This window comes from Natator depressus, chromosome 7, assembly GCF_965152275.1.
Source record: "Natator depressus isolate rNatDep1 chromosome 7, rNatDep2.hap1, whole genome shotgun sequence".
Classification (NCBI taxonomy): domain Eukaryota; kingdom Metazoa; phylum Chordata; order Testudines; family Cheloniidae; genus Natator; species Natator depressus.
In genome coordinates, this window is record NC_134240.1 from 33,627,891 (window position 1) to 33,655,195 (window position 27,305).

Genomic DNA, 27,305 nt, shown 5'->3' on the forward strand with positions numbered 1-27,305 from the left:
AGCCATCAAGAACTCCAGCTGCCCTGCTGTCCCTGTGCCTGGCTGCTGGGGCAGAGACCCTTTCCCTGGGGACAAGGGATCACAATCCCTGTGCAGCCAGTTTTCTCTCTGCTTGAAGTTGGAGGCTAAAACGGACACAGAGTCGCTGAAGCATTTTCCTGCCTTTAGCCTCCCCTTGCTGAAGGTTTCTTCTGTAGGATGTGTATTGTGGAGGCACCTTGGAGCCCTAGTCATAAGCCAGGGCCCACTGTGCTAACTGCTGGACAAACACAGACCAAAAGAATGGTCCCTGCCCCCGAGAGCTCACAGCCTAAGTATAAGACAGGGGACGAGCGGTGGCTGCAGACAGACCAAGAGGGGAACACAAGGATACGGGGTGGGTCAGCATGATAGGCAATGGTCTCAGCACCCCAGCTGCCTGGCTGCTGCTTGTCCCCGGAGGATGGGATACTGGGGGTTTCTGTGGAATCTGAACATTCACAGCCCCGTGTGGAAATAAAGACAGTCACTTGTGAGATTCTCCAGGGGTTGGGACTTGTGGGAGGAGGGGCTGAAATGTCCGACATGTGCACAACAGCCCAAGGAGGCAGGGCTGGAGGCCAGGGTTAGGAGCTGAGCCTTTGTCACCTTTCCAGTAAGGCAGAGGGACTGCAGCGTGCCCAGGTGCATCTATGTGGGTAGGGGAGCTACGACTGGAGGGACAGAGACTGTACCTTTGCAAAGCCCCAGCAAGACTCGGGAGGGATTTTTGTTTCACAGCTGCTGTGCGTACTGTTCGCCTAGGGGAGGAATAATGCTCTCCTCCCGGAGTATGAGTTTGCCCAGCGAAAGACCTGTGTGCAGGGCAGATGCATCTAAAAATATCAAGAAATTAAACACGTGGTGAACCTGAGAATAGCACCAGCAGCTTGGTGACTACATGGCTGGCATTGCTGTGCAGGATGCCTGCGGGGTTTCCCCTTGGAGGGGCAAGTGCTCTTGCGCTCACTGGAAACCTTCCCCTCTTGCAGCTTGGCCGTTGCCGGGTCTGTGGTGGAACTGACATGTATTGAGTGCCTTAGTGGGAGCTGGATACTTCTCCATCACTTGTTTCATGGTGAAGAGGGCTGTGAACTCTCAGGTGTTGGTGCTACAAGTATTACCATGGTCTAAGGCCTTCTCCACGGCAGGCTCCCTTGGGGAAATCTCCCGTGGGCCCTGCTCTGGGCACAGGGAATCCCCAAACTTTTCCCTGTCATATTGTCTATAGCTGCCATGGGCGGGATAAGATGCCATGATGTGGAGGTGCCCTGCCCCCCAAGGGCTCCCAGAGCTGCAGCACCAGGCTTAGCGTAATGCTGGGAGATCACCCCACAGAGCGGAGTGCAAGGGCATGGCCTAAAGGGAGGGGAAGACAGCAGCTGTGGGATGGGGCTGGGAGGTAGTGTGTGGTGGGGGAGAGAGGAGGGTTAGGCACAAAGACCATTGGGGCCTTTCCTTCAAGTGGGCAGAACAAGCCGGCTATGTGATTCTTTCTCTCCTTTGGTCTCAGATGGGCTGGACTTTGGGCCCTGTGCTGGCTGGCATCTAGGACTGAAAGGCCCAAGAGGGCTGGCTGAGATTTCTGGCCTCTCCCTCCATTCATAGCAGCCCTGGTGCATGCTGAGTCACTTCGGAGGCCTCCACACCCACCCCATAGGCCTCTCTCCTGAGCCACCTGAGAGGAACAAACCAGTTTGTTCTCCACTTTACTGCAGTTTTCCAAATTACTCAGAAACCAAACAAGTGGAGTGGTTCCAGCCTGTGTGACCCTGTGTGGCACAGACATTGCCTCTCAGGTCCGGGCACCCTGCATGAACCTGCAGGAGAGCAGAGCCACCAGGCTGCTTAGTGAGAGCCTTTCTGGGGCTGGTCAGAATTCCAGTAGGAAGCTTGTGCCAGATCTGAGTGCCTTACAGTGCAGAGCACCAAAGTCTGTGAACAGCCGTGCAGCTGCCCAGGAGTAAGGTGCTGCACAGCGGAAGGGTGACAGAATGGGATGACGTATAGCGATTGAGGCACAGGTGGGTGTGCACACGCCTTGCCAGTGCACAGGTGTGTGCGGGTGAATGCGTGTGCATACACCATTCTTGTTACAAAGGGAGCCTGACACATAATTGTGTGTGACCCACTAAAATTGTTTTTATTTACTATTTTCCTGCAACAATGCTATGGATTTGCAAAGACAACCCACCTCCCCAGGTGTTTGAGATGCTGGAGGACTCACCCAGTTTGAGTTTTAAGCCGGGGAGGCGGATCCAGTGTGGGTTTAACCTGCCTGACAACATCCCATTAACTTTTCTTTAAATTATTGTTTTAAAAATGTGTAAATGCTGGAATGGCCAGTGGTGCCATTGTTCCCCCTGCCCTGGGCTGCCCTTCTCCTGACTTGAGGAGTGCATTGAAAGTACATCTGGACTGGAGACCTAGGAACTGGTCTGGGGAGCTGGGAGGGGCTCAGGTTTAAGCAGTTGCCTTTAGAAAGCTGTCCAGGGGCTCTGAATATTACCTGTGATGCTTCCAGACTCAGCTGGCCAGTGCCCCTGGCTGGCAAGGGGGGTGTGGCAGTTAAAGGAGAGGGGCACTCAGGGTTACATTTGACAATGTGTTGCACAGCTGCTGCTATTCCTTGCCCTAGTGATGTTTTTGAACACTCCATGTTCAGATCTGTGTTCTTCGGGAGCAGCTGGGGGTGGTGGGTTTTGTTTTAAGCACAAATGCAGGTTAATCCCCCGACAGCTCTGTGCCTTGGTGACACAGACTGACTGCCGCTGGTGGCCATTTGGGAGCTGTGGACTTACAAGGAAACACTTTGGGCCCGATTCTCTGCAGCTTGGGCAGTTTCCACCAATGCAAAGTTCTGCCAGCCCTGCAGATGGCAACAGGAGACTGGTCTATCCGGCCTGTGATATCTAGGGCTCTGAGCTGGAGAGATGCTGAGCCTTGGCCTCTCCAGCGGAGTTCAGGGGGAGGGAGGAGTGCTCAGTGGATTTCATGACTGAGTGCAGTGTCCCAGGGGGCTGCAAGCTGGGACAGCTGGTTGGGGGCAGGACATAGCAGTGCCCAACATCATGGATCTGGGAGCAGATTCTGTGGTAGCCGATCTCCCTTCACATTGTTGTTAACATTATTGCCTCTCTTCGGATTTTAAGCGAAACGTTTGGACTGCCTTTGGCTCACTCAATTCCACAATCTCCTTTCGATTTGCATCTTGGCAGTTCTCCTGGTGGGAAGTCTCCACTTTAGCCTTGCATACTCCCCAGGCAGCCCCTAGCACCAGATCTCCAGCTTCATGGTTGCTTCCATTGATTTCTGAGCTCTGCAGCAACCACTCATAGATTTTAAAGCCAGAAAGGGCTGTGGTCTGTAGGTTGCACCCCGCTCCGGGGCACATTCCCTGAATTGTGTTATGCTTCTGGTTGCAATTTTGGCTCCTGAATTCAGACGCCTTTGATTCTGCAAGAGCTGACACATCACTGAGCACTCGGTCCCTCGCAGGCTTGGGTCCCTTGTAGCGCTTCCAGCCTGGGGCCTGTGCTTGCTGGAAATGGGAAAGTTTCTTTGCCTTGCTAGCTAGGGAAGAGGAAAGGTGGGGCAGCTTGCATGGGTGTTGCCGACAAACACCAACCAGGCAGAACTAGCAGAGGCACAGCGCCCCCTGGTGGTGACAGTCCCATGGGCAGCCCGGCCCAAGCAACCCCCCCCCCCCCAACTTGTTACATCAAGTCTCTTTCCTCGCCCCTAGTTAACCCCTTCCTGCTCAGCAAAGCCTCTGACCAAAGAATGGTTTTGTAGACCATGGTGGTGGGGGTGTCCAGCTATTCCCATTGGCCTGATTAGGAACAATTCATTCAAAGAAACCTTTTCTTTTACTGAGCTCATTGGTGCTGGCCATGAACCACAATCCCTGCTCCCGACCCGGGCTCTCACGTTCTCTGACATGTGCCATTCTTCACATACTGCACTCTGTGCTGGGAAGCTCTGGCTGCAGTGTGGTGCACAAATGCATGGCATGCAGGCACGGGCTGGTCTCAGGAATTTGGGGTAAGGTTCTGTGGGCATAGTTAAAGCCTCCAGAAAACCTTAACTTTGTATTTCCTGCCTGTCCAAGTGTTGGGGTTTGTTTAAAGTTTCACTGTGATACACATCTCCTGGCTTTGCATCTCTCTCTTTTTTTTTTTTAAACACCTCTGTATTCTTTTACGGTGAAATCCATTAAAGTCAAAGGCAAAACTCCCATTGATTTCAGTGGGGCCAGGATTTCCCTCTCAAAGTTTATTTTGACTTTATGAACATTTATCAATTTTAAAGAATACTATTTAGCTCTTATGTACAGCTTTTCAAATCATTCCCCATTGAAGCAGTTAAAAAGCTGGCAATCAAACCTCAGTGACGTCTATGTTGGATTGTTTTCTGTAACAGCATGAGTAGTTCAGATACCAGTGTCTTTTTTTTGTTAGATCCTACAACTGTCTTACTGGGCTCATCCTAGAATGGACCAGAAAAAGCTAAATGTAAAAAACATGCAAACAGGTGGTTTATTAAGAACTCTTTGAATTCTCTGCTAGGCTGGGAAGTTGATACCGAAGGTCAGCAAGTGAAGAGAGGAATTCCTGGGGCGGTTCCAGCCAGGACCAAAGTCCCAACAAGGTCAGTCAAAGAGGATCAGCCCATTCATCCCTCAAAAAATAAAACATGCTTGATTCTTGCTCTCTCTGCTACACCTCCTGCAATATCCACACTGAGTGAAATCCAGCCTGTGCAGAAGGCCAGCACTAAGCCTGTGCAAGCACTTACATTCCCATTGTCCAAGCCCTCTGCATAGGGATGATTCACCTCTGCAATTTATGCATTACGGTTTAGGGGCCTGGAGACTGTGCCCAGCCCATGTCCATCCAGACTGTCAGCTTCCAAAGCTAAACTACAGAGATAAACACAAAGGACCGTGACTGCTCTGTTCTAGCCCACTTGCTTTGACCCCTGGAGTTCAATGGAGCTGCACCCCTGTAACTGAAGACAGAGCCGGGCCCAAAGATTATAGCTTTGGCCTGTAAACTTTTCTGTCCATATTGTTTTAAGAATGGCCATTACTGGGTCAGACCAATGGTCCATCTAGTCCCTTTTCCTGTCTTCTGATAGTGGCCAATGCCAGATGCTTCAAAGGGAATGAACAGATCAGGGCAATTATCAAGTGATCCATCCCCTATTTTCCAATCCTAGCATTTGGCAGTGAGAGGGTTAGGGACACCCAGAGCATGGGGTTGCGCCCCGACCACCTTGGCTAATAGCCATTGATGGACCTATCCTCCATAAACTTAACTCATTATTTTCTGAACTCAGTTCTAGTTTTTGTTTCATTTAGATGGAGAAGGAAGAGGAAGAAACACGGGAGATCCTACTCCCCAACTGGCAAGGAAGTGGCTCTCATGGTATCACCATTGACCAGACGGAAGATGGGGTCTTCGTGAAGCAGGTGGTGCAGACTTCCCCTGCTGCCAGAACTGTGAAGGAAGGTGAGTACAGCGCACCAGCTCAGGAGCAACATGTGTTGTTGTGGGAGGGTGGTGGGGTTGTGCTGGTTTATCACTTTGGGGAAAGAATGAGGATTATGCAAAATTCTGACTCCACTTCCCTTGTTCCTTTGCAACCCTTTTATCATAATTCTCTCTCTCTGCTGCTTCTGTAGCTTTAAGGCAGCTGGTTTTCCCTCCCTGCTCCCATGGAGACGGCTCCTCCTGCCTGGGGGTCTTTGTCCTGATTCTTTGCTGATGGAGACTCCTTTCTCCATCTTGCCCTGTCTCTTTGCCTCTTCCCTGAGGTGGGGGTTTTCCTGCCACTCAGCTTCTCTCTCCTTCCTGTGCTGTGCTGGCAGCACAGCCCATATATTATGTACATTACGGTAGCACCTAGATGCCCTGTGTGCTGCACAGATACACAGTGGGAGACAGGCTCTGCCCCAGTGAACTCACAGTCTAAACAGACACAGGGTGGAAGGGGAAACGGAGGTACCGAGGGTGGGAAGGGACTGCCCAAGGTCAGTGCCAGAGCTTGGAATAGAACCTAGGAGTCCTGGTTCCCAGTACTCCTTGCTCTAACCCGCCAGACCCCACAGTCCTTCTAGAGCCAGGGATAGAACCCAGGAGTCCTGACTTCCCGCACCCTCTGCTCAAACTGACTACATCCTACTGCCCTCCCAGAGATGGGAATAGAAGGCAGGAGTCCTGGCACCTAGTGCCCTTGCTTTAACCCACTAGACCTCCGCTGCTTTCTCAGAGCTGGGAATAGAACCCAGGAGTCCTGGCTTCCAGTGCCCCTTGCTCTAACCCACTGGACCCTACTGTTCTCTCAGAGGTAGGACTAGAACCAGGGGTCCTGTCTAGTGCCTTATACATTGGACAGTGCTGCCTCCACAGCGTGTTTGGGGCCTGCTCCAAGGTGCTGACACTCCCTCCTTTCTTGCTGCAGAACTGTCTCACTGACTCTCTATGCCTGGAGGCGGGATTCAGTCACTGATGGCTCCATGCGGTGCTCTGGGGGGTAAGGGGGAGCCCACAGAGACATGTGTGGTAACAGGGGCGTGTGTCTTTCCTCCAGCCACCCTGGGAATGAAACAGGGAATCAGCAGTATGGAGGCAGCAAGACCTTCCAGATTATCCCCTCTGTGTTCCAGCCAGCAGATCACAGCCATTAGCTGAGTGCTGGAAAGCATTTGGCAAAGTTGCCCCTGCTTAGGCTGCAATGCTATTGAAGAGGCTTTTGATTAGTTTAATCAGCCCTATGTGTAACTGAATGAGATTTGTTTATTGCTTGGGCTCTGGATTGCCAGTGCCATCAGCTTGGCTTCACTCCTTTCTCTCTGCGCCTGTAGGTGATCAGATTGTGAGTGCCACCATCTATTTTGACAACCTGCAGTCTGGAGAGGTCACGCAGTTGCTGAACAGCATGGGCCACCACACGGTGGGGCTGCGGCTGCAGCGAAAGGGGGACAAGTCTCCATTGCCGGGACAGTCATGGTCACACGATGTGTTCTCACCCAGGAGCCCAGAAGTTGTTCTGGTGAGTGAGGGAGTGACCCGCGGGGAGGGAAAGCAGCCCAAACATTCCTTCAAACTACTCCATGTGGAGACTGGAGCAGATTTATTCTACTGCAGAACCCTGGTTGCCATCCCTTATGTCAGGAAATCCTCCAGGCCAGAGAGGGCATTGCAGAAAGATACCTGATACCCCTGAGAGCCTGGAGTCAGCCACTGCAGAGATGGTCTGGGATGGGGACAGGCCAGGTATGCTGCGTCAGCATCTCTGTGGGGCAGCAGCTCCTATGAATGTAAAGCTGTCCATAGAAAAGAGCAGCAGGGCCCAGGGTGACTTGACCTTCTGTCACAGCAGCCCCCCTGAAGGAAGGAGATGCAAATTGCAACCCTTCAGGAGGGAGTCAAGGCCAGTGATTATTTCACACTGCAGCACTAGCCAATCTCCCCCTTCTCCTTCAAATCTCTCTTTATGACACTCTGGTGTTAACCAATGTCTCTTATTTCCAGAGTGGGGATGACGAACAGTACAGGAGAATATACACAACGAAAATTAAACCACGTCTGAAGTCAGAAGATGCAGCAGAAGCTGAACACACAGAAAGCAGAACCATTACCGTCACCAAAAAGGTCACAGCTTATACCGTAGATGTCACTGGACATGAGGGAGCAAGAGAGATTGACATCAGCAGCCCAGAATTTAAAGTTAAGATTCCAAGCCATCAACTCACTCATATAACAACAACAGAAATTGAAAAAGAACCTGGGAAAACCGTGATCAAAATACCACAGGTGGATTTGTCTGGGAAAACAACCCGATCAACAGACTTCAGTATGGGGATCAGAGGTAGACCTAGTGGCATCTCATATTCTGGACCAACAGTTGAATCATCCACCAAAAGGTTGGACTTTGGTGCCCCTGACGTGCACATGAGAGAGCCCAAGGTGGACACTGAGATAAATGTCTCAGGACCTCAAGTCACAGGCGCTCACCTGAGAACACAGACAGACTTTAAACCAGCAGAAATCCAAGTTCCAGGTGTGGATGTTGTCAAATCAGTTAATGTTTCTGGCACTAGAGTCACAAGCCCAGAGAGCAGCTTGCCCAGAATCGATGCAAACGGACAGCGGGGAAACCTGGATGCAAATATTCACATTACCGGCCCTAAATTAAATGGAAAAATGGGTGTTTCAGGTATAGATGTTAAAACTGAAGTTCCAGGAGGCAAACTGCCGCAATTTGATATTTCAGGCTCCAAGATAAAAAGTGATATGGAAGGTCCCAAAGTTGATGTATCATTTTCAAAAATCAAGGGTCCTTCAGTTGATATTTCTGACCCTAAGATTCAAAGTGATATCAAAGCTCCAAGGGTGGACATTCCTCTTTCGAGCATTGAAGGTGATATGCAGGACATTAAAGCTCCAGGAATTAACATTGAAAGCCCAGGAAAAATAAAAATGCCTGTAATGAAGATGCCTAAATTTGGCTTCTCACCTTCAGCTTCTGATACTGATGTTCGAGCACCACAGGCAGGTGTAGACGTTTCTGCGCCAAAGATACAGGCTCCTCACCTGGATATCACAGCTCCATCTGTTCATATGGAAGGTCCAAAGGAAAAACTGAAATTTACAGTGCCTTCAGTGGAAGGTGCTAAAGTTGCAAAGCCACATGTGGACATGGCTCTCAAAGGACTTCAGTTGAAGGGAGTGGTGGAAGTGTCCTCTCCAACACTAGAAGGTCCCAAAGTTGGTGTCAAGGATCGCAAGACTGATCTTGTGGCTCCTGATGTTGATATTCAAAGTGGTGAAGGAAAAATAAAATTGCCCTCAATGAAATTTCCTAAATTTACTGCATCAGGTTTCAAAGGGGAAGGCCCTGGTGTGGGTATGATGCTTCCTAAGGGGGAGGTTGCTATTGCAGGCCCCAAGGTAGACATTAGCACACCAGATATAGACATTGGAGGAGAATGGAAAGTCCCCAAATTTAGGAAGCCTGAATTAATTAGTCAGACACCAAAAATCACTATGTCAGATGTGGACCTGAGTCTGAAAGGCCCTAGCCTGAAGGGAGATGTGGGTATTTCAGGGCCAAGGATCGAAGGGGATCTGAAAGGACCCACTGTGGACATAAAAGGCCCCAAGCTAGATATAGATGCTCCTGACATTGACATCAAAGGGCCAGAAGGACACCTGAAAGGTCCCAAATTTAAGATGCCTGAAATGCACATAAAGACTCCTAAAATCTCCATGCCAGACATCGACTTGAATCTGAAGGATCCTAAACGGAAAGGAGATGTGGATGTTTCAGTGCCAAAGCTGGAAGGGGAGTTGAAAGCTCCTGGAATTGACATTAAAGGCCCCAAAGTGGACATTGATGCACCAGATGTGGATATTCATGGCCCAGATGGTAAACTGAAAATGCCTAAACTGAAAATGCCAAAATTCAGCGTGCCTGGGCTGAAAGGGGAAGGACCAGACGTGGATGTAACACTTCCAAAGGGGGAGGTGGATATTTCCAGTCCGAAGGTAGAAATTGATGCTCCAGGATTGGACGTTGAAGGACCCAAGGGAGAACTAAAAGGTCCCAAATTTAAGATGCCTGAAATGCACATCAAGACACCAAAAATCTCCGTGCCAGATGTGGACATGAATCTAAATGCCCCCAAGCTGAAGGGAGATGGTGGTATTTCAGGGCCAAGGATTGAAGGGGATCTGAAAGGACCCACTGTGGACATTAAAGGCCCCAAACTAGACATTGAAGCTCCTGGCATTAACCTTGAAAGTCCTGAAGGTCAGTTGGAAGGGCCCAAGTTCTCAGTGCCTTCTTGGAAAATGTCACCATCAAAAGTATCCATGCCGGATGTGGATATAAATCTGAAAGGGCCTAAGCTGAAGGGAGACATGGATGTTTCTGAACCACAAATAGGAGGTGACTTGAAGGGACCTCAGATTGACATAAAAGGCCCCAACCTAGATATGGATGCTCCTGACATTGACATCAAAGGGCCAGAAGGACACCTGAAAAGCCCCAAATTTAAGATGCCTGAAATGCACATCAAGACCCCTAAAATCTCCATGCCAGCCATTGATTTGAATCTGAAGGGTCCTAAACTGAAGGGAGATGTGGATGTTTCTGTTCCAAAGAGACAAGGTGATTTGAAGGGGCCTGAGTTTGATATCAAAGGCCCCAAAGTTGACCTAGATGCACCAGATGTGGATCTTCATGACCTAGAAGGTAAATTCAAAATGCCCAAGTTTGGAATCCCTGGGTTCAAAGGGGAGGGACCAGATATGGATGTAAGCCTTCCGAAAGGGGAGATTGCTCTCTCAGGTCCTAAAGTAGACATTGATGCTCCTGATTTGGATATTGAAGGGCCAGAGGGAAAACTGAAAGGTCCCAAATTTAGGATGCCTGAAATGCACATCAAGGCACCCAAAATCTCCATGCCAGATGTTGATTTACACTTGAAAGGTTCTAAACTGAAGGGAGACGTGGATGTTGCTGTTCCAAAGACACAAGGTGATTTGAAAGGTCCTGAATTTGATCTTAAAGGCCCCAAAGTTGACATTGATGCACCAGATGTGGATATTCACGGCCCAGAGGGTAAACTCAAAATGCCTAAACTGAAAATGCCTAAATTTGGTGTACCTGGGCTGAAAGGGGAGGGACCAGATGTGGATATAGCACTTCCAAAGGGAGAGGTGGATATTTCTGGTCCCAAGATAGACATAGATGCTCCAGGTTTGAACATGGAAGGGCCTGATGGACACCTGAAAGGTCCCAAATTTAAGATGCCTGAAATGCACATCAAGACCCCTAAAATCTCCATGCCTGACATCAACTTGAATCTGAAAGGCCCTAAACTGAAGGGAGATGTGGATGTTTCTGTTCCAAAGCTGGAAGGGGAATTGAAAGCTCCTGAAATTGATATCAGAGGCCCCAAAGTGGACATTGAAGCACCAGATGTGGATATTCACGGCCTAGACGGTAAACTGAAAATGCCTAAACTGAAAATGCCTAAATTTGGTGTATCTGGGCTGAAAGGGGAGAGACCAGACATGGATATAACATTTCCAAAAGGGGATGTGGGTATTTCCGGTCCCAAAGTGGACATTGATATCCCAAGTGTAGACATTGAAGGGCCAGAAGGTAAAGTGAAAGGTCCCAAGTTTAAACTGCCTGAGCTAAATATTCAGACACCCAAAGTCTCCATGCCAGATGTGGACCTACGTTTGAAGGCACCTAAATTGAAAGGAGATATGGATATCTCTGTTCCAAAGATGGAAGGTGATTTGAAAGGACCCAGCATTGATGTTAAGGGGCCCCAAATTGATATTGAAGGTCCCCAAATGGATATTGACGTGCCTAACTTGGACTTGGAATGTCCGGAAGGCAAACTGAAAGGCCCCAAATTTAGGATGCCTAAAATGAATATCAAGGCCCCTAAAATCTCCATGCCAGATGTTGATCTGAATCTAAATGCACGTAAACTGAAAGGAGAGATGGATATTTCTGTTCCAAAGATGGGAGGTGATTTTAAAGGACCCAGCATTGACATTAAAGGCCCCAAAGTTGACGCTGATGTTCCTGATGTTGACCTTGAATGTCCAGAAGCCAAACTGAAAATGCCAAAAATGAAGTTTCCAAAGTTCGGCATGCCTGGATTCAAAGGACAGGGCTCTGACATGGATGTGAAACTCCCTAAGGGACAGGTGGATATTTGCGGTCCCAAAGTGGATATTGATGCTCCAGGTTTGGATATTGAAGGACCAGAAGGAAAAATAAAAGGTCCCAAATTTAAGATGCCTGAAATGCACATCAAGACTCCTAAAATCTCCATGCCAGATATTGACCTAAATTTGAAAGGTCCCAGACTAAAAGGAGATGTGGATGTTTCTATTCCAAAGCTAGAAGGTGATTTGAAAGGTCCTGATGTTGACATCAAAGCCCCCTCAATAGATATTAATGCACCAGATATTGAGCTGCAGGGTTCAGGTGGAAAACTGAAAATGCCCAAAATGAAGATGCCTCAATTTAATGTGTCAGGCCCTAAACTTGAAGGACCTGATATAGATGTAAACGTGCCAAAGGGAGAGGTTGATATTTCAGCTCCCAAAGTAGATATAGAGGCTCCAGAGCTGGACATTGAAGGCCCAGAAGGCAAATGGAAAGGACCTAAATTTAAAATGCCTAAACTGAATATTAAAGCACCTAAAATCTCCATGCCAGATGTAGACCTGAATCTCAAGGCACCAAAAATGAAGGGGGAGATGGATGTTACTGTTCCAAAGATAGAAGGTGAATTGACAGGACCTGAAATTGATATTAAAGGGCCAAAATTAGACATTGAGGCACCTGATATGGATCTTGAGTGTCCTGAAGGAAAACTGAAAGGGCCCAAATTCTCAATGCCTTCTTGGAAAATGTCACCATCAAAAATATCCATGCCAGATGTGGACTTAAATCTGAAAGGGCCCAAACTGAAGGGAGACTTGAATGTTTCTGTCCCAAAGATAGAAGGTGACTTGAAGGGACCTGAGATTGATATGAAAGGCCCCAGACTGGACATTGATGCATCTGACATCAGCATTGACAGGCCAGAAGGAAAAATGAAAGGTCCCAAATTTAAAATGCCTGAAATGCACATCAAGGCCCCAAAAATCTCTGTTCCTGATGTAGATCTGAATTTAAAAGCCCCTAAAATAAAAGGGGAAGCTGATATTTCCACTCCTAAACTTGAAGGAGATTTGAAAGGTCCTGATTTTGATTTCAAAGGCCCCAAGGTTGATATTGATGCACCAGATGTGGATATTCATGGCCCAGAGGGTAAATTCAGAATGCCCAAATTCAAGATGCCCAAATTCAGCATGCCTGGGTTCAAAGGAGAGGGACCAGACATGGATGTGAAGCTTCCAAAAGGGGAAATGGATATTTCTGGTCACAAAATAGACATTGATGCTCTGGAGTTGGATATTGAAGGTCCTGAAGGAAGGCTGAAAGGTCCCAAATTCAAGATGCCCGAAATGCACATCAAGGCACCCAAAATCTCCATGCCAGACATTGATTTGAATGTGAAAGGTCCCAAAATGAAGGGAGATGTGGATGTTTCCATTCCAAAGCTAGAAGGCGACTTGAAGGGTCCCGAATTTCATCTCCAAGGCCCCAAAGTTGACATTGAGGCACCAGATGTGGATGTTCACGGCCCAGAGGGTAAACTCAAAATGCCTAAATTCAAAATGCCCAAATTTGGTGTGCCTGGTTTCAAAGGGGAAGACCCTGATGTGGATGTAAAACTTCCAAAGGGGGAGGTGGATATTTCTGGGCCCAAAGTGGACATAGATGCCCCAGATTTAAACATTGAAGGTCCAGAGGGAAAGCTGAAAGGTCCCAAATTTAAGATGCCTGAAATGCACGTCAAGGCACCTAAAATCTCCATGCCAGATCTTGATTTGAACCTGAAAGGACCTAAAGTGAAGGGAGATGTGGATATGTCCGTTCCAAAGATTGAGGGTGATTTGAAAGGTCCTGATGTTGATATCAAAGGCCCCAAAGTTGACATTGCTGCACCAGATGCGGATCTTCATGGCCCAGAGGGTAAACTCAAAATGCCTAAATTCAAAATGCCCAAGTTTGGAATGCCTGGATTCAAAGGGGAGGGACCAGATGTGGATGTAAGCCTTCCAAAAGGGGAGATTGATCTGTCAGGTCCAAAAGTAGACATTGATGCTCCTGATTTGGAAATTGAAGGGCCAGATGGGAAATGGAAAGGTCCTAAATTTAAGATGCCTGAAATGCACATCAAGGCACCCAAAATCTCCATGCCAGATGTTGATTTACACTTGAAAGGCCCTAAAGTGAAGGGAGATGTGGATATGTCCGTTCCAAAGATTGAGGGTGATTTGAAGGGGCCTGAGTTTGATATCAAAGGCCCCAAAGTTGACCTTGATGCACCAGATGTGGATCTTCATGGCCCAGAGGGTAAACTCAAAATGCCTAAATTCAAAATGCCCAAATTTGGCATTCCTGCGTTCAAAGGAGAGGGACCAGATGTGGACGTAAGCCTTCCGAAAGGAGAGATTGATCTCTCAGGTCCAAAAGTAGACATTGATGCTCCTGATTTGGAAATTGAAGGGCCAGAAGGACACCTAAAAGGTCCTAAATTTAAGATGCCTGAAATGCACATCAAGGCACCCAAAATCTCCATGCCAGATGTTGATTTACACTTGAAAGGCCCTAAAGTGAAGGGAGATGTGGATGTGTCTGTTCCAAAGATCGAGGGTGATTTGAAAGGGCCTGAGTTTGATATCAAAGGCCCCAAAATTGACCTTGATGCACCAGACGTGGATCTTCATGGCCCAGAGGGTAAACTCAAAATGCCTAAATTCAAAATGCCCAAATTTGGCATGCCTGGGTTCAAAGGGGAGGGACCAGACGTGGATGTAAGCCTTCCAAAAGGGGAGATTGATCTCTCAGGTCCAAAAGTAGACATTGATGCTCCTGATTTGGAAATTGAAGGGCCAGATGGGAAATGGAAAGGTCCTAAATTTAAGATGCCTGAAATGCACATCAAGGCACCCAAAATCTCCATGCCAGATGTTGATTTACACTTGAAAGGCCCTAAAGTGAAGGGAGATGTGGATGTGTCTGTTCCAAAGATCGAGGGTGATTTGAAAGGGCCTGAGTTTGATATCAAAGGCCCCAAAATTGACCTTGATGCACCAGACGTGGATCTTCATGGCCCAGAGGGTAAACTCAAAATGCCTAAATTCAAAATGCCCAAATTTGGCATGCCTGGGTTCAAAGGGGAGGGACCAGACGTGGATGTAAGCCTTCCAAAAGGGGAGATTGATCTCTCAGGTCCAAAAGTAGACATTGATGCTCCTGATTTGGAAATTGAAGGGCCAGATGGGAAATGGAAAGGTCCTAAATTTAAGATGCCTGAAATGCACATCAAGGCACCCAAAATCTCCATGCCAGATGTTGATTTACACTTGAAAGGCCCTAAAGTGAAGGGAGATGTGGATGTGTCTGTTCCAAAGATCGAGGGTGAATTGAAGGGGCCTGAGTTTGATATCAAAGGCCCCAAAATTGACCTTGATGCACCAGATGTGGATCTTCATGGCCCAGAGGGTAAACTCAAAATGCCTAAATTCAAAATGCCCAAATTTGGCATGCCTGGGTTCAAAGGGGAGGCACCAGACATGGATGTAAGCCTTCCAAAAGGGGAGATTGATCTGTCAGGTCCAAAAGTAGACATTGATGCTCCTGATTTGGAAATTGAAGGGCCAGATGGGAAATGGAAAGGTCCTAAATTTAAGATGCCTGAAATGCACATCAAGGCACCCAAAATCTCCATGCCAGATGTTGATTTACACTTGAAAGGCCCTAAAGTGAAGGGAGATGTGGATGTGTCTGTTCCAAAGATTGAGGGTGATTTGAAGGGGCCTGAGTTTGATATCAGAGGCCCCAAAGTTGATCTTGATGCACCAGACGTGGATCTTCATGGCCCAGAGGGTAAACTCAAAATGCCTAAATTCAAAATGCCCAAATTTGGCATGCCTGGATTCAAAGGGGAGGGCCCTGATGTGGATATAAAACTTCCAAAGGGGGAGGTGGATATTTCTGGGCCCAAGGTAGACATAGGTGCCCCAGATTTGAACATTGAAGGTCCAGAGGGAAAGTTGAAAGGTCCCAAATTTAAGATGCCTGAAATGCATTTCAATGTTCCTAAAATCTCCATGCCAGACATTGATTTGAATATGAAAGGTCCTAAATTGAAGGGGGATGTGGATGTTTCTGTACCAAAGCTAGAAGGGGATTTGAAAGGGCCTGAGTTTGATATCAAAGGTCCCAAAGTGGACATAGATGCCCCTGATGTGGAGATTGAAGGTCCAGATGGGAAATGGAAAGGCCCCAAATTTAAGATGCCCGACATGCATTTTAAAGCACCTAAAATCTCCATGCCAGACATTAACTTTAATTTGAAAGGCCCTAAAGTGAAGGGTGATGTGGATGTCTCTGTTCCAAAACTTGAAGGGGATTTGAAGGGGCCTGAAGTGGATATCAGAGGCCCTAAATTGGACATAGATGCCCCTGATATGGAGATTGAAGGCCCTGATGGGAAATGGAAAGGTCCTAAATTTAAGATGCCTGAGATGCACATCAAGGCACCTAAAATCTCCATGCCAGATGTTGATTTACACTTGAAAGGTCCTAAAGTGAAGGGAGATGTGGATGTGTCTGTTCCAAAGATCGAGGGTGTTTTGAAGGGGCCTGAGTTTGATATCAAAGGCCCCAAAGTTGAGCTTGATGCACCAGATGTGGATCTTCATGGCCCAGAGGGTAAACTCAAAATGCCTAAATTCAAAATGCCCAAATTTGGCATGCCTGGGTTAAAAGGGGAGGGACCAGACGTGGATGTAAGCCTTCCAAAAGGGGAGATTGATCTGTCAGGTCCAAAAGTAGACATTGATGCTCCTGATTTGGAAATTGAAGGGCCAGATGGGAAATGGAAAGGTCCTAAATTTAAGATGCCTGAAATGCACATCAAGGCACCCAAAATCTCCATGCCAGATGTTGATTTACACTTGAAAGGCCCTAAAGTGAAGGGAGATGTGGATGTGTCTGTTCCAAAGATTGAGGGTGAATTGAAGGGGCCTGAGTTTGATATCAAAGGCCCCAAAGTTGACCTGGATGCACCAGATGTGGATCTTCATGGCCCAGAGGGTAAACTCAAAATGCCTAAATTCAAAATGCCCAAATTTGGCATGCCTGGGTTCAAAGGGGAGGCACCAGATGTGGATGTAAGCCTTCCAAAAGGGGAGATTGATCTGTCAGGTCCAAAAGTAGACATTGATGCTCCTGATTTGGAAATTGAAGGGCCAGATGGGAAATGGAAAGGTCCTAAATTTAAGATGCCTGAAATGCACATCAAGGCACCCAAAATCTCCATGCCAGATGTTGATTTACACTTGAAAGGCCCTAAAATGAAGGGAGATGTGGATGTGTCTGTTCCAAAGATCGAGGGTGAATTGAAGGGGCCTGAGTTTGATATCAAAGGCCCCAAAGTTGATCTTGATGCACCAGACGTGGATCTTCATGGCCCAGAGGGTAAACTCAAAATGCCTAAATTCAAAATGCCCAAGTTTGGAATGTCTGGGTTGAAAGGGGAGGCACCAGACATGGATGTAAGCCTTCCAAAAGGGGAGATTGATCTGTCAGGTCCAAAAGTAGACATTGATGCTCCTGATTTGGAAATTGAAGGGCCAGATGGGAAATGGAAAGGTCCTAAATTTAAGATGCCTGAAATGCACATCAAGGCACCCAAAATCTCCATGCCAGATGTTGATTTACACTTGAAAGGCCCTAAAGTGAAGGGAGATGTGGATGTGTCTGTTCCAAAGATCGAGGGTGATTTGAAGGGGCCTGAGTTTGATATCAAAGGCCCCAAAGTTGACCTTGATGCACCAGACGTGGATCTTCATGGCCCAGAGGGTAAACTCAAAATGCCTAAATTCAAAATGCCCAAATTTGGCATGCCTGGGTTCAAAGGGGAGGGACCAGATGTGGATATAAAACTTCCAAAGGGGGAGGTGGATATTTCTGGGCCCAAGGTAGACATAGATGCCCCAGATTTGAACATTGAAGGTCCAGAGGGAAAACTGAAAGGTCCCAAATTTAAGATGCCTGAAATGCATTTCAATGTTCCTAAAATCTCCATGCCAGACATTGATTTGAAAGGTCCTAAATTGAAGGGGGATGTGGATGTTTCTGTACCAAAGCTAGAAGGGGATTTGAAAGGGCCTGAGTTTGATATCAAAGGTCCCAAAGTGGACATAGATGCCCCTGATGTGGAGATTGAAGGTCCAGATGGGAAATGGAAAGGCCCCAAATTTAAGATGCCCGACATGCATTTTAAAGCACCTAAAATCTCCATGCCAGACATTGACTTTAATTTGAAAGGCCCTAAAGTGAAGGGTGATGTGGATGTTTCCGAACCAAAACTTGAAGGGGATTTGAAGGGGCCTGAGATTGATATCAGAGGCCCTAAATTGGACATAGATGCCCCTGATGTGGAGATTGAAGGCCCTGATGGGAAATGGAAAGGTCCTAAATTTAAGATGCCTGAGATGCACATCAAGGCACCCAAAATCTCCATGCCAGATGTTGATTTACACCTGAAAGGTCCTAAAGTGAAGGGAGATGTGGATGTGTCTGTTCCAAAGATTGAGGGTAATTTGAAGGGGCCTGAGTTTGATATCAAAGGCCCCAAAGTTGACCTGGATGCACCAGACGTGGATCTTCATGGCCCAGAGGGTAAACTCAAAATGCCTAAATTCAAAATGCCCAAGTTTGGAATGCCAGGGTTCAAAGGAGAGGCACCAGACATGGATGTAAGCCTTCCAAAAGGGGAGATTGATCTCTCAGGTCCGAAAGTAGACATTGATGCTCCTGATTTGGAAATTGAAGGGCCAGATGGGAAATGGAAAGGTCCTAAATTTAAGATGCCTGAAATGCACATCAAGGCACCCAAAATCTCCATGCCAGATGTTGATTTACACTTGAAAAGTCCTAAAGTGAAGGGAGATGTGGATGTGTCTGTTCCAAAGATTGAGGGTGATTTGAAGGGGCCTGAGTTTGATATCAAAGGCCCCAAAGTTGACCTTGATGCACCAGATGTGGATCTTCATGGCCCAGAGGGTAAACTCAAAATGCCTAAATTCAAAATGCCCAAATTTGGCATGCCAGGGTTCAAAGGGGAGGCACCAGATGTGGATGTAAGCCTTCCAAAAGGGGAGATTGATCTCTCAGGTCCAAAAGTAGACATTGATGCTCCTGATTTGGAAATTGAAGGGCCAGAAGGAAAATGGAAAGGTCCTAAATTTAAGAAGCCTGAAATGCATTTTAACGTTCCTAAAATATCCATGCCAGATATTGATTTAAATTTGAAAGGTCCTAAACTGAAGGGAGATGTGGATGTTTCTCTTCCCAAAGTAGGGGGCGATTTGAAAGCTCCCAAAGTTGAAGTGAAAGGACCAGATATTGATCTTGATGCTCCAAAACTTGATATGGAAGGAAAGACAAAAAAATCAAGATTTAAACTTCCTAAATTCAGTTTTTCCGGCCCTAAAGTTCAAACCCCTGATGTGGATGTGAAACTTAAGAAATCTGATATTGATATTTCTGGACCAAAGGTGGATGTGAGTGCTCCAGATGTGGATATTCAGGGGAAAGCAAAAGGATCTAAATTTAAAATGCCTTTCCTAAGTATTTCATCACCTAAAGTGTCAATGCCAGATGTGGAGTTAAATCTGAAAGGGCCTAAACTGAAAGGAGACCTAGATGTTTCTGGCCCAAAGTTAGAAGGGGATTTAAAAGGGCCTGAAGTTGACATCAAAAGCCCCCAAATAGACATCAATGTATCAGATGTTGATATTCACGGCCCAGAGGGTAAACTCAAAATGCCCAAATTGAAAATGCCTAAATTTGGCACACCTGTGCTCAGAGGAGAGGCACCAGATGTGGATGTAAAACTTCCGAAAGGGGAGGTGGATGTTTCAGGTCCCAAGATAGACATTGATGCTCCAGATTTGGAAATTGAAGGTCCTGATGGAAAACTGAAAGGCCCCAAATTTAAGATGCCTGAAATGCATTTCAATGTTCCTAAAATCTCCATGCCAGACATTGATTTGAATTTGAAAGGTCCTAAATTGAAGGGGGATGTGGATGTTTCTGTACCAAAGCTAGAAGGGGATTTGAAAGGGCCTGAGTTTGATATCAAAGGTCCCAAAGTGGACATCGATGCCCCTGATGTGGAAATTGAAGGTCCTGAAGGAAAATGGAAAGGCCCCAAATTTAAGATGCCTGAAATGAATATCAAGGCACCGAAAGTCTCAATGCCTGACATTGATTTTAACCTCAAGAGCCCTAAACTGAAGGGAGACATAGATGTTTCTGGCCCTAAGCTGGAAGGAGATTTGAAGGGGCCTGAAATTGATATCAGAAGTCCCGAAGTGGACATTGGTGCACCAAACGCAGATATTCGCGGCCCAGAGGGTAAACTCAAAATGCCTAAATTCAGAATGCCCAAATTTGGAATGCCTGGGTTCAAAGGAGAGGGACCAGATGTGGATGTAAGCCTTCCAAAGGGGGAGATTGATATTTCAGGACCTAAAATAGACATTGATGCTCCTGATGTGGAGATTGAAGGACCAGAAGGAAAATGGAAAGGTCCAAAATTTAAGATGCCTGAAATGAATATTAAGGCCCCTAAAATCTCCATGCCAGATTTTGATTTGAATTTGAAAGGCCCTAAATTGAAGGGCGATGTGGATGTTTCTGTTCCAAAATTAGAAGGGGATTTGAAAGGCCCAGAAGTCGATATCAAAGGCCCTAAACTGGACATAGATGCCCCTGATGTGGAGATTGAAGGCCCAGAGGGAAAATGGAAAGGCCCCAAATTTAAAATGCCAGACATGCATTTTAAAGCGCCTAAAATCTCCATGCCAGACTTTGATTTGAACCTGAGAGGCCCTAAAGTAAAGGGGGATGTGGATGTTTCTGTACCAGATTTTGAAGGTGATATGAAAGGCCCAGAAGTTGATATTAAAGGTCCCAAATTGGACATAGATGCTCCAGATCTTGACATTGATGGTCCAGAGGGAAAGCTGAAAGGTCCTAAATTTAAGATGCCTGAGATGCATTTCAAGGCACCTAAAATCTCCATGCCAGACATTGATTTGAATTTGAAAGGTCCTAAATTGAAGGGGGATGTGGATGTTTCTGTTCCAAAATTAGAAGGGGATTTGAAAGGGCCTGAGTTTGATATCAAAGGTCCCAAAATGGACATAGATGCCCCTGATGTGGAAATTGAAGGTCCAGATGGGAAATGGAAAGGCCCCAAATTTATGATGCCTGACATGCATTTTAAAGCACCTAAAATATCCATGCCAGACATCGACTTTAATTTGAAAGGTCCTAAAGTGAAGGGGGATGTGGATGTTTCTGTTCCAAAACTAGAAGGGGATTTGAAGGGGCCTGAGGTTGATATCAGAGGCCCTAAATTGGACATAGATGCCCCTGATGTGGAGATTGAAGGCCCTGATGGGAAATGGAAAGGCCCCAAATTTAAGATGCCTGACATGCATTTTAAAGCACCTAAAATCTCCATGCCAGACATTGACTTTAATTTGAAAGGCTCTAAAGTGAAGGGGGATGTGGATGTTTCTGTTCCAAAACTAGAAGGGGATTTGAAGGGGCCTGAGGTTGATATCAGAGGCCCTAAATTGGATGTGGACTTCAACCTTAAGGGCCCTAAGCTGAAAGGAGATCTAGATGTTTCTGGACCTCAGTTGGAAGGGGATTTGAAAGGTCCTGAATTTGATATCAAAGGTCCCAAAGTGAACATTGATGCCCCAGACATTGATATTCATGGCCCAGAAGGAAAACTGAAAATGCCCCAAATGAAATTTCCTAAATTCAGCATGCCTAGGTTCAAAGGGGAAGGCCCAGATGTGGATGTAAATCTCCCAGAAGGAGGGGTTGATATTTCGGGTCCTAAGATGGACATTGATGCCCCCAATTTGGATATTGAAGGGCCTGAAGGAAAATTGAAAGGTCCCAAATTTAAGATGCCTGAAATGCACATCAAGGCACCTAAAATCTCCATGCCAGACATTGATTTAAATTTAAAAGGCCCTAAAATTAAAGGAGACATGGATGTTTCTGTCCCTAAGATAGAAGGTGATTTAAAAGGTCCAGAGATAGACATTAAATCCCCCAAAATGTCTGTTGATGTTCCTGATCTTGACATTGAAGGCCCAGAAGGAAAACTGAAAGGTCCTAACTTTAAGATGCCAGAAATGCACATTAAAGCACCCAAAATCTCCATGCCAGATGTAGACCTGAATCTAAAGGCACCTAAACTGAAAGGAGACCTAGATCTTTCTGGTCCAAAAATAGAGGGTGATTTGAAAGGTCCTGAATTTGATATCAAAGGTCCCAAAGTGGACATTGATGCACCAGACATCGATATTCATGGCCCTGAAGGAAAACTGAAGTTACCCAAAATGAAGCTGCCTAAATTCAGTACGCCTGAGTTCCAAGGGGAAGGCCCAGATGTGGATGTAAATCTTCCAAAGGGAGAGATTGATATTTCAGGTCCTAAGATAGATATTGGCGCTCCTGATTTGGACATTGAAGGTCCCGAAGGAAAACTGAAAGGGCCAAAATTTAAGATGCCTGAGATGCATTTTAAGACACCCAAAATCTCAATGCCAGACATTGACTTAAATTTGAAAGGTCATAAAATGAAGGGGGACTTTGATGTTTCTGTTCCCAAGATTGAGGGTAATCTTAAAGGTCCTGAAGTTGATATCAAAGGCCCAGAATTTGGGATTAGAAGTCCTGAGCTTGATGTTGAGTGTCCAGATGTGACCACTGAGGGCCTTGAGGGAAATGTTAAACTTCCCAAATTTAAGAAACCAAAATTTGGGTTTGGAATTAAAAGTCCTAAGGCAGAAATCAAATCTCCTGAAGTGGATATTGCTGTCCCGGAAGGTGAACTGAATGTGGAGTCTCCTGATATTGGCATTTCTGGCAAAGGAAAGAAAAGCAAATTTAAAATGCCTAAACTTCATATGAGTGGCCCTAAAATTAAAGGAAAGAAGGGTGGATTTGATATGAATCTACCCAGTGGTGAGATTGATGCAAATTTGAAATCTCCTGATTTAGATCTGAATGTAACTGGCCCAGAGGCAACAATAAAAGGAGATATTAATGTCAAATCCCCCAAAGGAAAGAAACCAATGTTTGGGAAAATCTCTTTTCCAGATGTTGAGTTTGATATTAAATCACCTAAGTTCAAAGCTGATGCTTCTGTGACAGCTCCTAAAATGGAAGGAGAATTTAAAGCACCTGATTTGGAGGTTTCCACACCAGGTATCAAAGGTGATATAAAGTCACCAGGTCTTGACGTTACAGCCCCAAGTATCAGCGCGAATCTCCCTGATGTTAACATTAGAGGTCCTGATATCAATCTTAAGAAACCTAAGGTCAAACTTCCAAGTGGAAATATTGATATAGCTGGTCCAAAAATGGAAGGTGATCTGAGAATCCCAGGTACTGATGCAAACATTAATGCCCCTGACATGAAACTTAAAGGACCTACAGTGAATCTGCCTTCGGTGGACATTTCTGCTCCTTCATTCTCTGCATCTGATCTTGATATTAACTTGAAAGGACCAAAAGTAAAAGGTGATGTCAGTCTTCCCACAGCAGAACTGGAAGGTCCAGAAGGAAAACTAAAATTTCCCAAGTTCTCACTGCCCAAGATAGGGAAACCAGGTCTGAATTTAGAAGGAGCTGATGTGCAGCTCCCCTCGGCAAGTGTGGATGTTTCAGTTCCGAGTATTGAAGGAGGTGTGAGTATTCCTGCAGCTGAAGGACTAGATGCAAAACTGAAGGGACCTAAGGTGACTATGCCATCAGTAAACCTTTCAATGCCCCAAGTCTCTGGACCTGATTTTGATGTAAACGTGAAAGGACCAAAACTAAAAGGAGACCTGGATGTTTCTAGTGACCTTAAAGGTCCAAAGGTGGACATACATGCACCAGATGTTGATATGAAAGGCTTTGGAGGAAAGCTTAAAATGCCCAAGTTTAAATCTCCAACTTTGGAGGGACCTCAAGCAGATCTGAACATGAAAGGGGACACTGGATTTTCTGCCCCGCAAATTGACGGGGGCATGAAAGTGCCAGGCATGGATGTACATCTCGGTGCCCCAGATCTTGATATCAAAGAGCCTACAGTGAAAATGCCATCAGTAGGTATTTCTGCCCCAGATTTTGATGTAAATTTGAAAGGACCAAACTTAAAAGGAGATCTTGATCTTTCTGGTGGCATTAAATACCCAAAAGTGGCTGTAGATGCACCAGATGTTAACTTGGAAGGTCCAGGAGGTGCAATTAAACTTCCTTCACTGAAGCTCCCCCAATTTGGCATTTCTACTCCTCATGTTGAGGGGTCTGACATGGGTGTTAATATTGAAGGACCACAAATTAAAGGAGACCTTACTGGCTCAGGGATTGATGGAGAATTGAAAGGGCCTACATTTAAAATGCAACCACTTAAAGTTTCAGCTCCAAAAATCTCTGCACCTGACATTGACTTTAACTTAAAAGGACCAAACCTAAAGGGTGATGTTAATATTGCTGGTGATGTTAAAGGCCCAAAAGTTGGAGTGGAAGCACCAGATATCAGCATCAAAAGTTCAAGTGGAAATATTCAAATACCGTCAGTTAAACTGCCCAAATGTGACATTTCAGGTTCCCAAGGCATGAAGGTTTCTGGGGTGGGTATTGCTGCTGATGCTCCTGATGTCAGTTTAACAGGTCCTGCCTTCAGTGTATCAGCACCAAAAGTTTCTGGGTCAGATTTTGATGTAAATTTGAAAGAGCCTAAAATCAAAGGAGGTTTTGGCATTTCTGGAGACATGAAAGCTCCTGACGTAAATGTTGGGGCACCACACTTGGGCATTCAGCATTCAGGTGGTGAATTCAAAGGGCCACAGCTTTCATCTTCTGGTTTTGATGTAGAAATGAATGTGCCAAATGTTGCAGGGGGTCTTCATGTTTCTGGACCAAAGATAGAGGGTAGTCTGAAAGAGCCCAAGGTAGGAATCAAAGGTCCTGGCATAGATATGAATTTTCCACAAAGTAACTTAGAAAGTGCATCAGGAAAAGTGACATTCCCCAGGATGAAATTGCCTAAATTTGTGTCTTCAGGACATGAGGTAACAGGAAGAGAAGTAGGGGTTGATGTTAACTTCCCTCAGCCAGATGCCAGTATCCATGCTGGTGCGGTGGAGGCTGAGTTTGAAGAGCCAGATGTCAAACTTAAGAAATCTAAAATTAAGATGCCAAAGTTTAATTTTTCAAAACCTAAAGGCAAAGGCATCAGTGTTGGCTCACCAGAAGCCTCCGTGTCCATTTCAGGATCTAAAGGAGATTTGAAAAGTTCCAAGGCAAGTCTAGGTTCTATGGAGGGTGAACTGGGGGGAGGAGAGGCTGCTGCCACTTCACCTAAAGGGAAGTTTTCGTTATTTAAAAGCAAAAAGCCACGTCATCGGTCATCTTCCTTTAGCGATGAACATTCCTCCCAGTCAACCCCCACTGGCACCTTGGAGTTTGAGTGCAGCTCAGGAGCAGAGAAAGAAAAGCAGGCCAAGATGAAATTTGGAACATTTGGAGGGATAGGGTCAAAAAACAAAGGTTCTTATGAGGTAACTGGAAGTGACGATGAAGCAGGAAAGATGCCAGGGAGTGGGGTCTCGTTAACGTCCAAGAAATCCCGCCTGTCTTCCTCTTCGAGTAATGACAGCGGGACAAAGGGGGGGTTCCGAGTGCCAGCGGTAGAACTGACCGTTGCCAAAAAGAAAGAGTAAAGCGTCCGTGTAAATATGTCTGTGTATATATATATACCTTCTGTGTGTTTGTATATAAATTTCATAGCTTGAAATATTTTCAACGTCAGCAATAAAATGAGTGGCACCTAGTGAAATGTTAGACTTCATGTTGCCTACCCAAAAGAGAGGAGAGTTTAAAGCAAGTGACCTTGGAGCTGTACTACAGTTCATCTGATGTATTTGAAAGTTTTGTGTTCATGACTTTGGTTTGCGCATTAAATGCTGAGAGCTTAAGTTTACTAGCAAGCTATTTTGATATCCTTTTCATTTTACTGGATATTTTCAGTGTTGGTTTATGGAAATAATGTTTCCATTTTAATTACCTTTTGGCTTTTATTTGCAGGGCTTACATTTCTATAATGAGAATGGATATATTGAAAACACTGTAAAATATATAGATACAACTGAAATATGTCACTTTCCCTTGTAATGTGGGGTTTAAAATGACACGGAGTGTTTATCACAGAAAGCTATGGTTTCTATTAGCTTTGATAGTTGTGGTGATAAGAAAAGTACCCCAGTTTAATTTAAGACTAGCGAATCCTGGTTGCTTATGATGAAAAACAGAATTTACCAATAAATGACTAACCTGTTTTGGTTGGATTTGACTGACACCATCTTAGTTGTCTCCATATGTTTGTTTCATTATTTGTATTATAAGAGAGGACTTTTCTTAGTTATGGTGCAAAAATCTGTGACTGCCACTTTTCTGATATTTGTTATAATTTCTGTTAACAAATGTATCTTGATTTAAAAAAAATCTTTCAGCACTTTAATGGCAAATGAATTGAGAATGTAAGAAGATTGATCTTGTAAAATGCAAATAAACTGTTTATTAACCTTGCTCCTCTGTCGCTTTGCTGTTGTAGGGGGTGGGGGTTAAAATGCTCCAGCTGTACCTCTCCCCTATCCCCCAAGACACATGCAAAAGCTTCCCAGTGCCTAGCTCTCTGCTCCCATCCCCTGGATGCAGCTGGAACTGACCCTACCTGGACTCCTTTCCCTCCTCTGCCTCACCTCCTTTGGACACAGGTGCTCTAGCTGATACACCTGGCTCCCCTGCTTTTGCCCTCTCTGATCCACACCTGTAGCCCGATTACCCCCTGCCAGACACAGCCACTATAGCTGTCCCATCCTGCAGACACAAGTGGAACAGGCCTGATGCCATGCTCCCTTCCCTTCTGGTCCCCAGCCTCCTGGACACAACTGGAATCACTCCTACATAGGGAGGAGAGGATAACACCCAGTGACCACTCCCAACCCAGGATGGGCAAATCCTCCAGCAAATCCACATCAGACACTGGAAGGGTCTGGTGGCAGGAGATCCAAAGCAACTTCCCCGGGTAGGGAGTACAAGGGGAGGGTGAAACTCCCAGTGAATCCCTCCCCTATCTGATGAGGGGAGAGCATGGTTTAAAGCCCCTAGTGAAGGCACAGGGAAGGAACTAGAATGGGTGTATTTTGGCTCATGGGGTGCACGTTCCTAATTCGTGAGGTTCATCTCCCCTAATTACATCCTGGAGAAACCCCACCACCACCCTCAATTCTTGACTGGACAAAACATCGGCCTCCCAATTCAAACCTGACGAGACCAACCAGCACCCCCTGTTCCAACCTCAATGCACCTCAATCGTCCTACAATCCCCCAGACATCCCAACCCTGGGCTCACCAACCACACCGATTTACCAATGCCCCTAAATCTTGACCCCACTGTTACTTGCTCACCCAGCCCTGGACTTACCTGCTTGCCACATATAGAGACCTCTGCTGATGCCCCTCAAGACTGATCTGCA

At 46.0% G+C, this 27,305-nt stretch overlaps 1 protein-coding gene across 1 annotated transcript in view; it reads left to right on the forward strand.

Annotated features, from left to right (window-relative positions):
• The window catches only part of AHNAK (AHNAK nucleoprotein), a 36,969-nt gene extending 10,658 nt beyond the window's left edge, over positions 1-26,311 (forward strand). The window contains exons 2-5 of the mRNA XM_074958099.1: positions 4,587-4,668; positions 5,381-5,531; positions 6,887-7,074; positions 7,557-26,311. Coding sequence (XP_074814200.1) covers positions 5,381-5,531; positions 6,887-7,074; positions 7,557-25,490 — 18,273 coding nt within the window. The 5' untranslated portion in view covers positions 4,587-4,668 and the 3' untranslated portion in view covers positions 25,491-26,311. The remainder of the gene's footprint in view (positions 1-4,586; positions 4,669-5,380; positions 5,532-6,886; positions 7,075-7,556) is intronic.
• Positions 26,312-27,305: the final 994 nt, after the last annotated feature.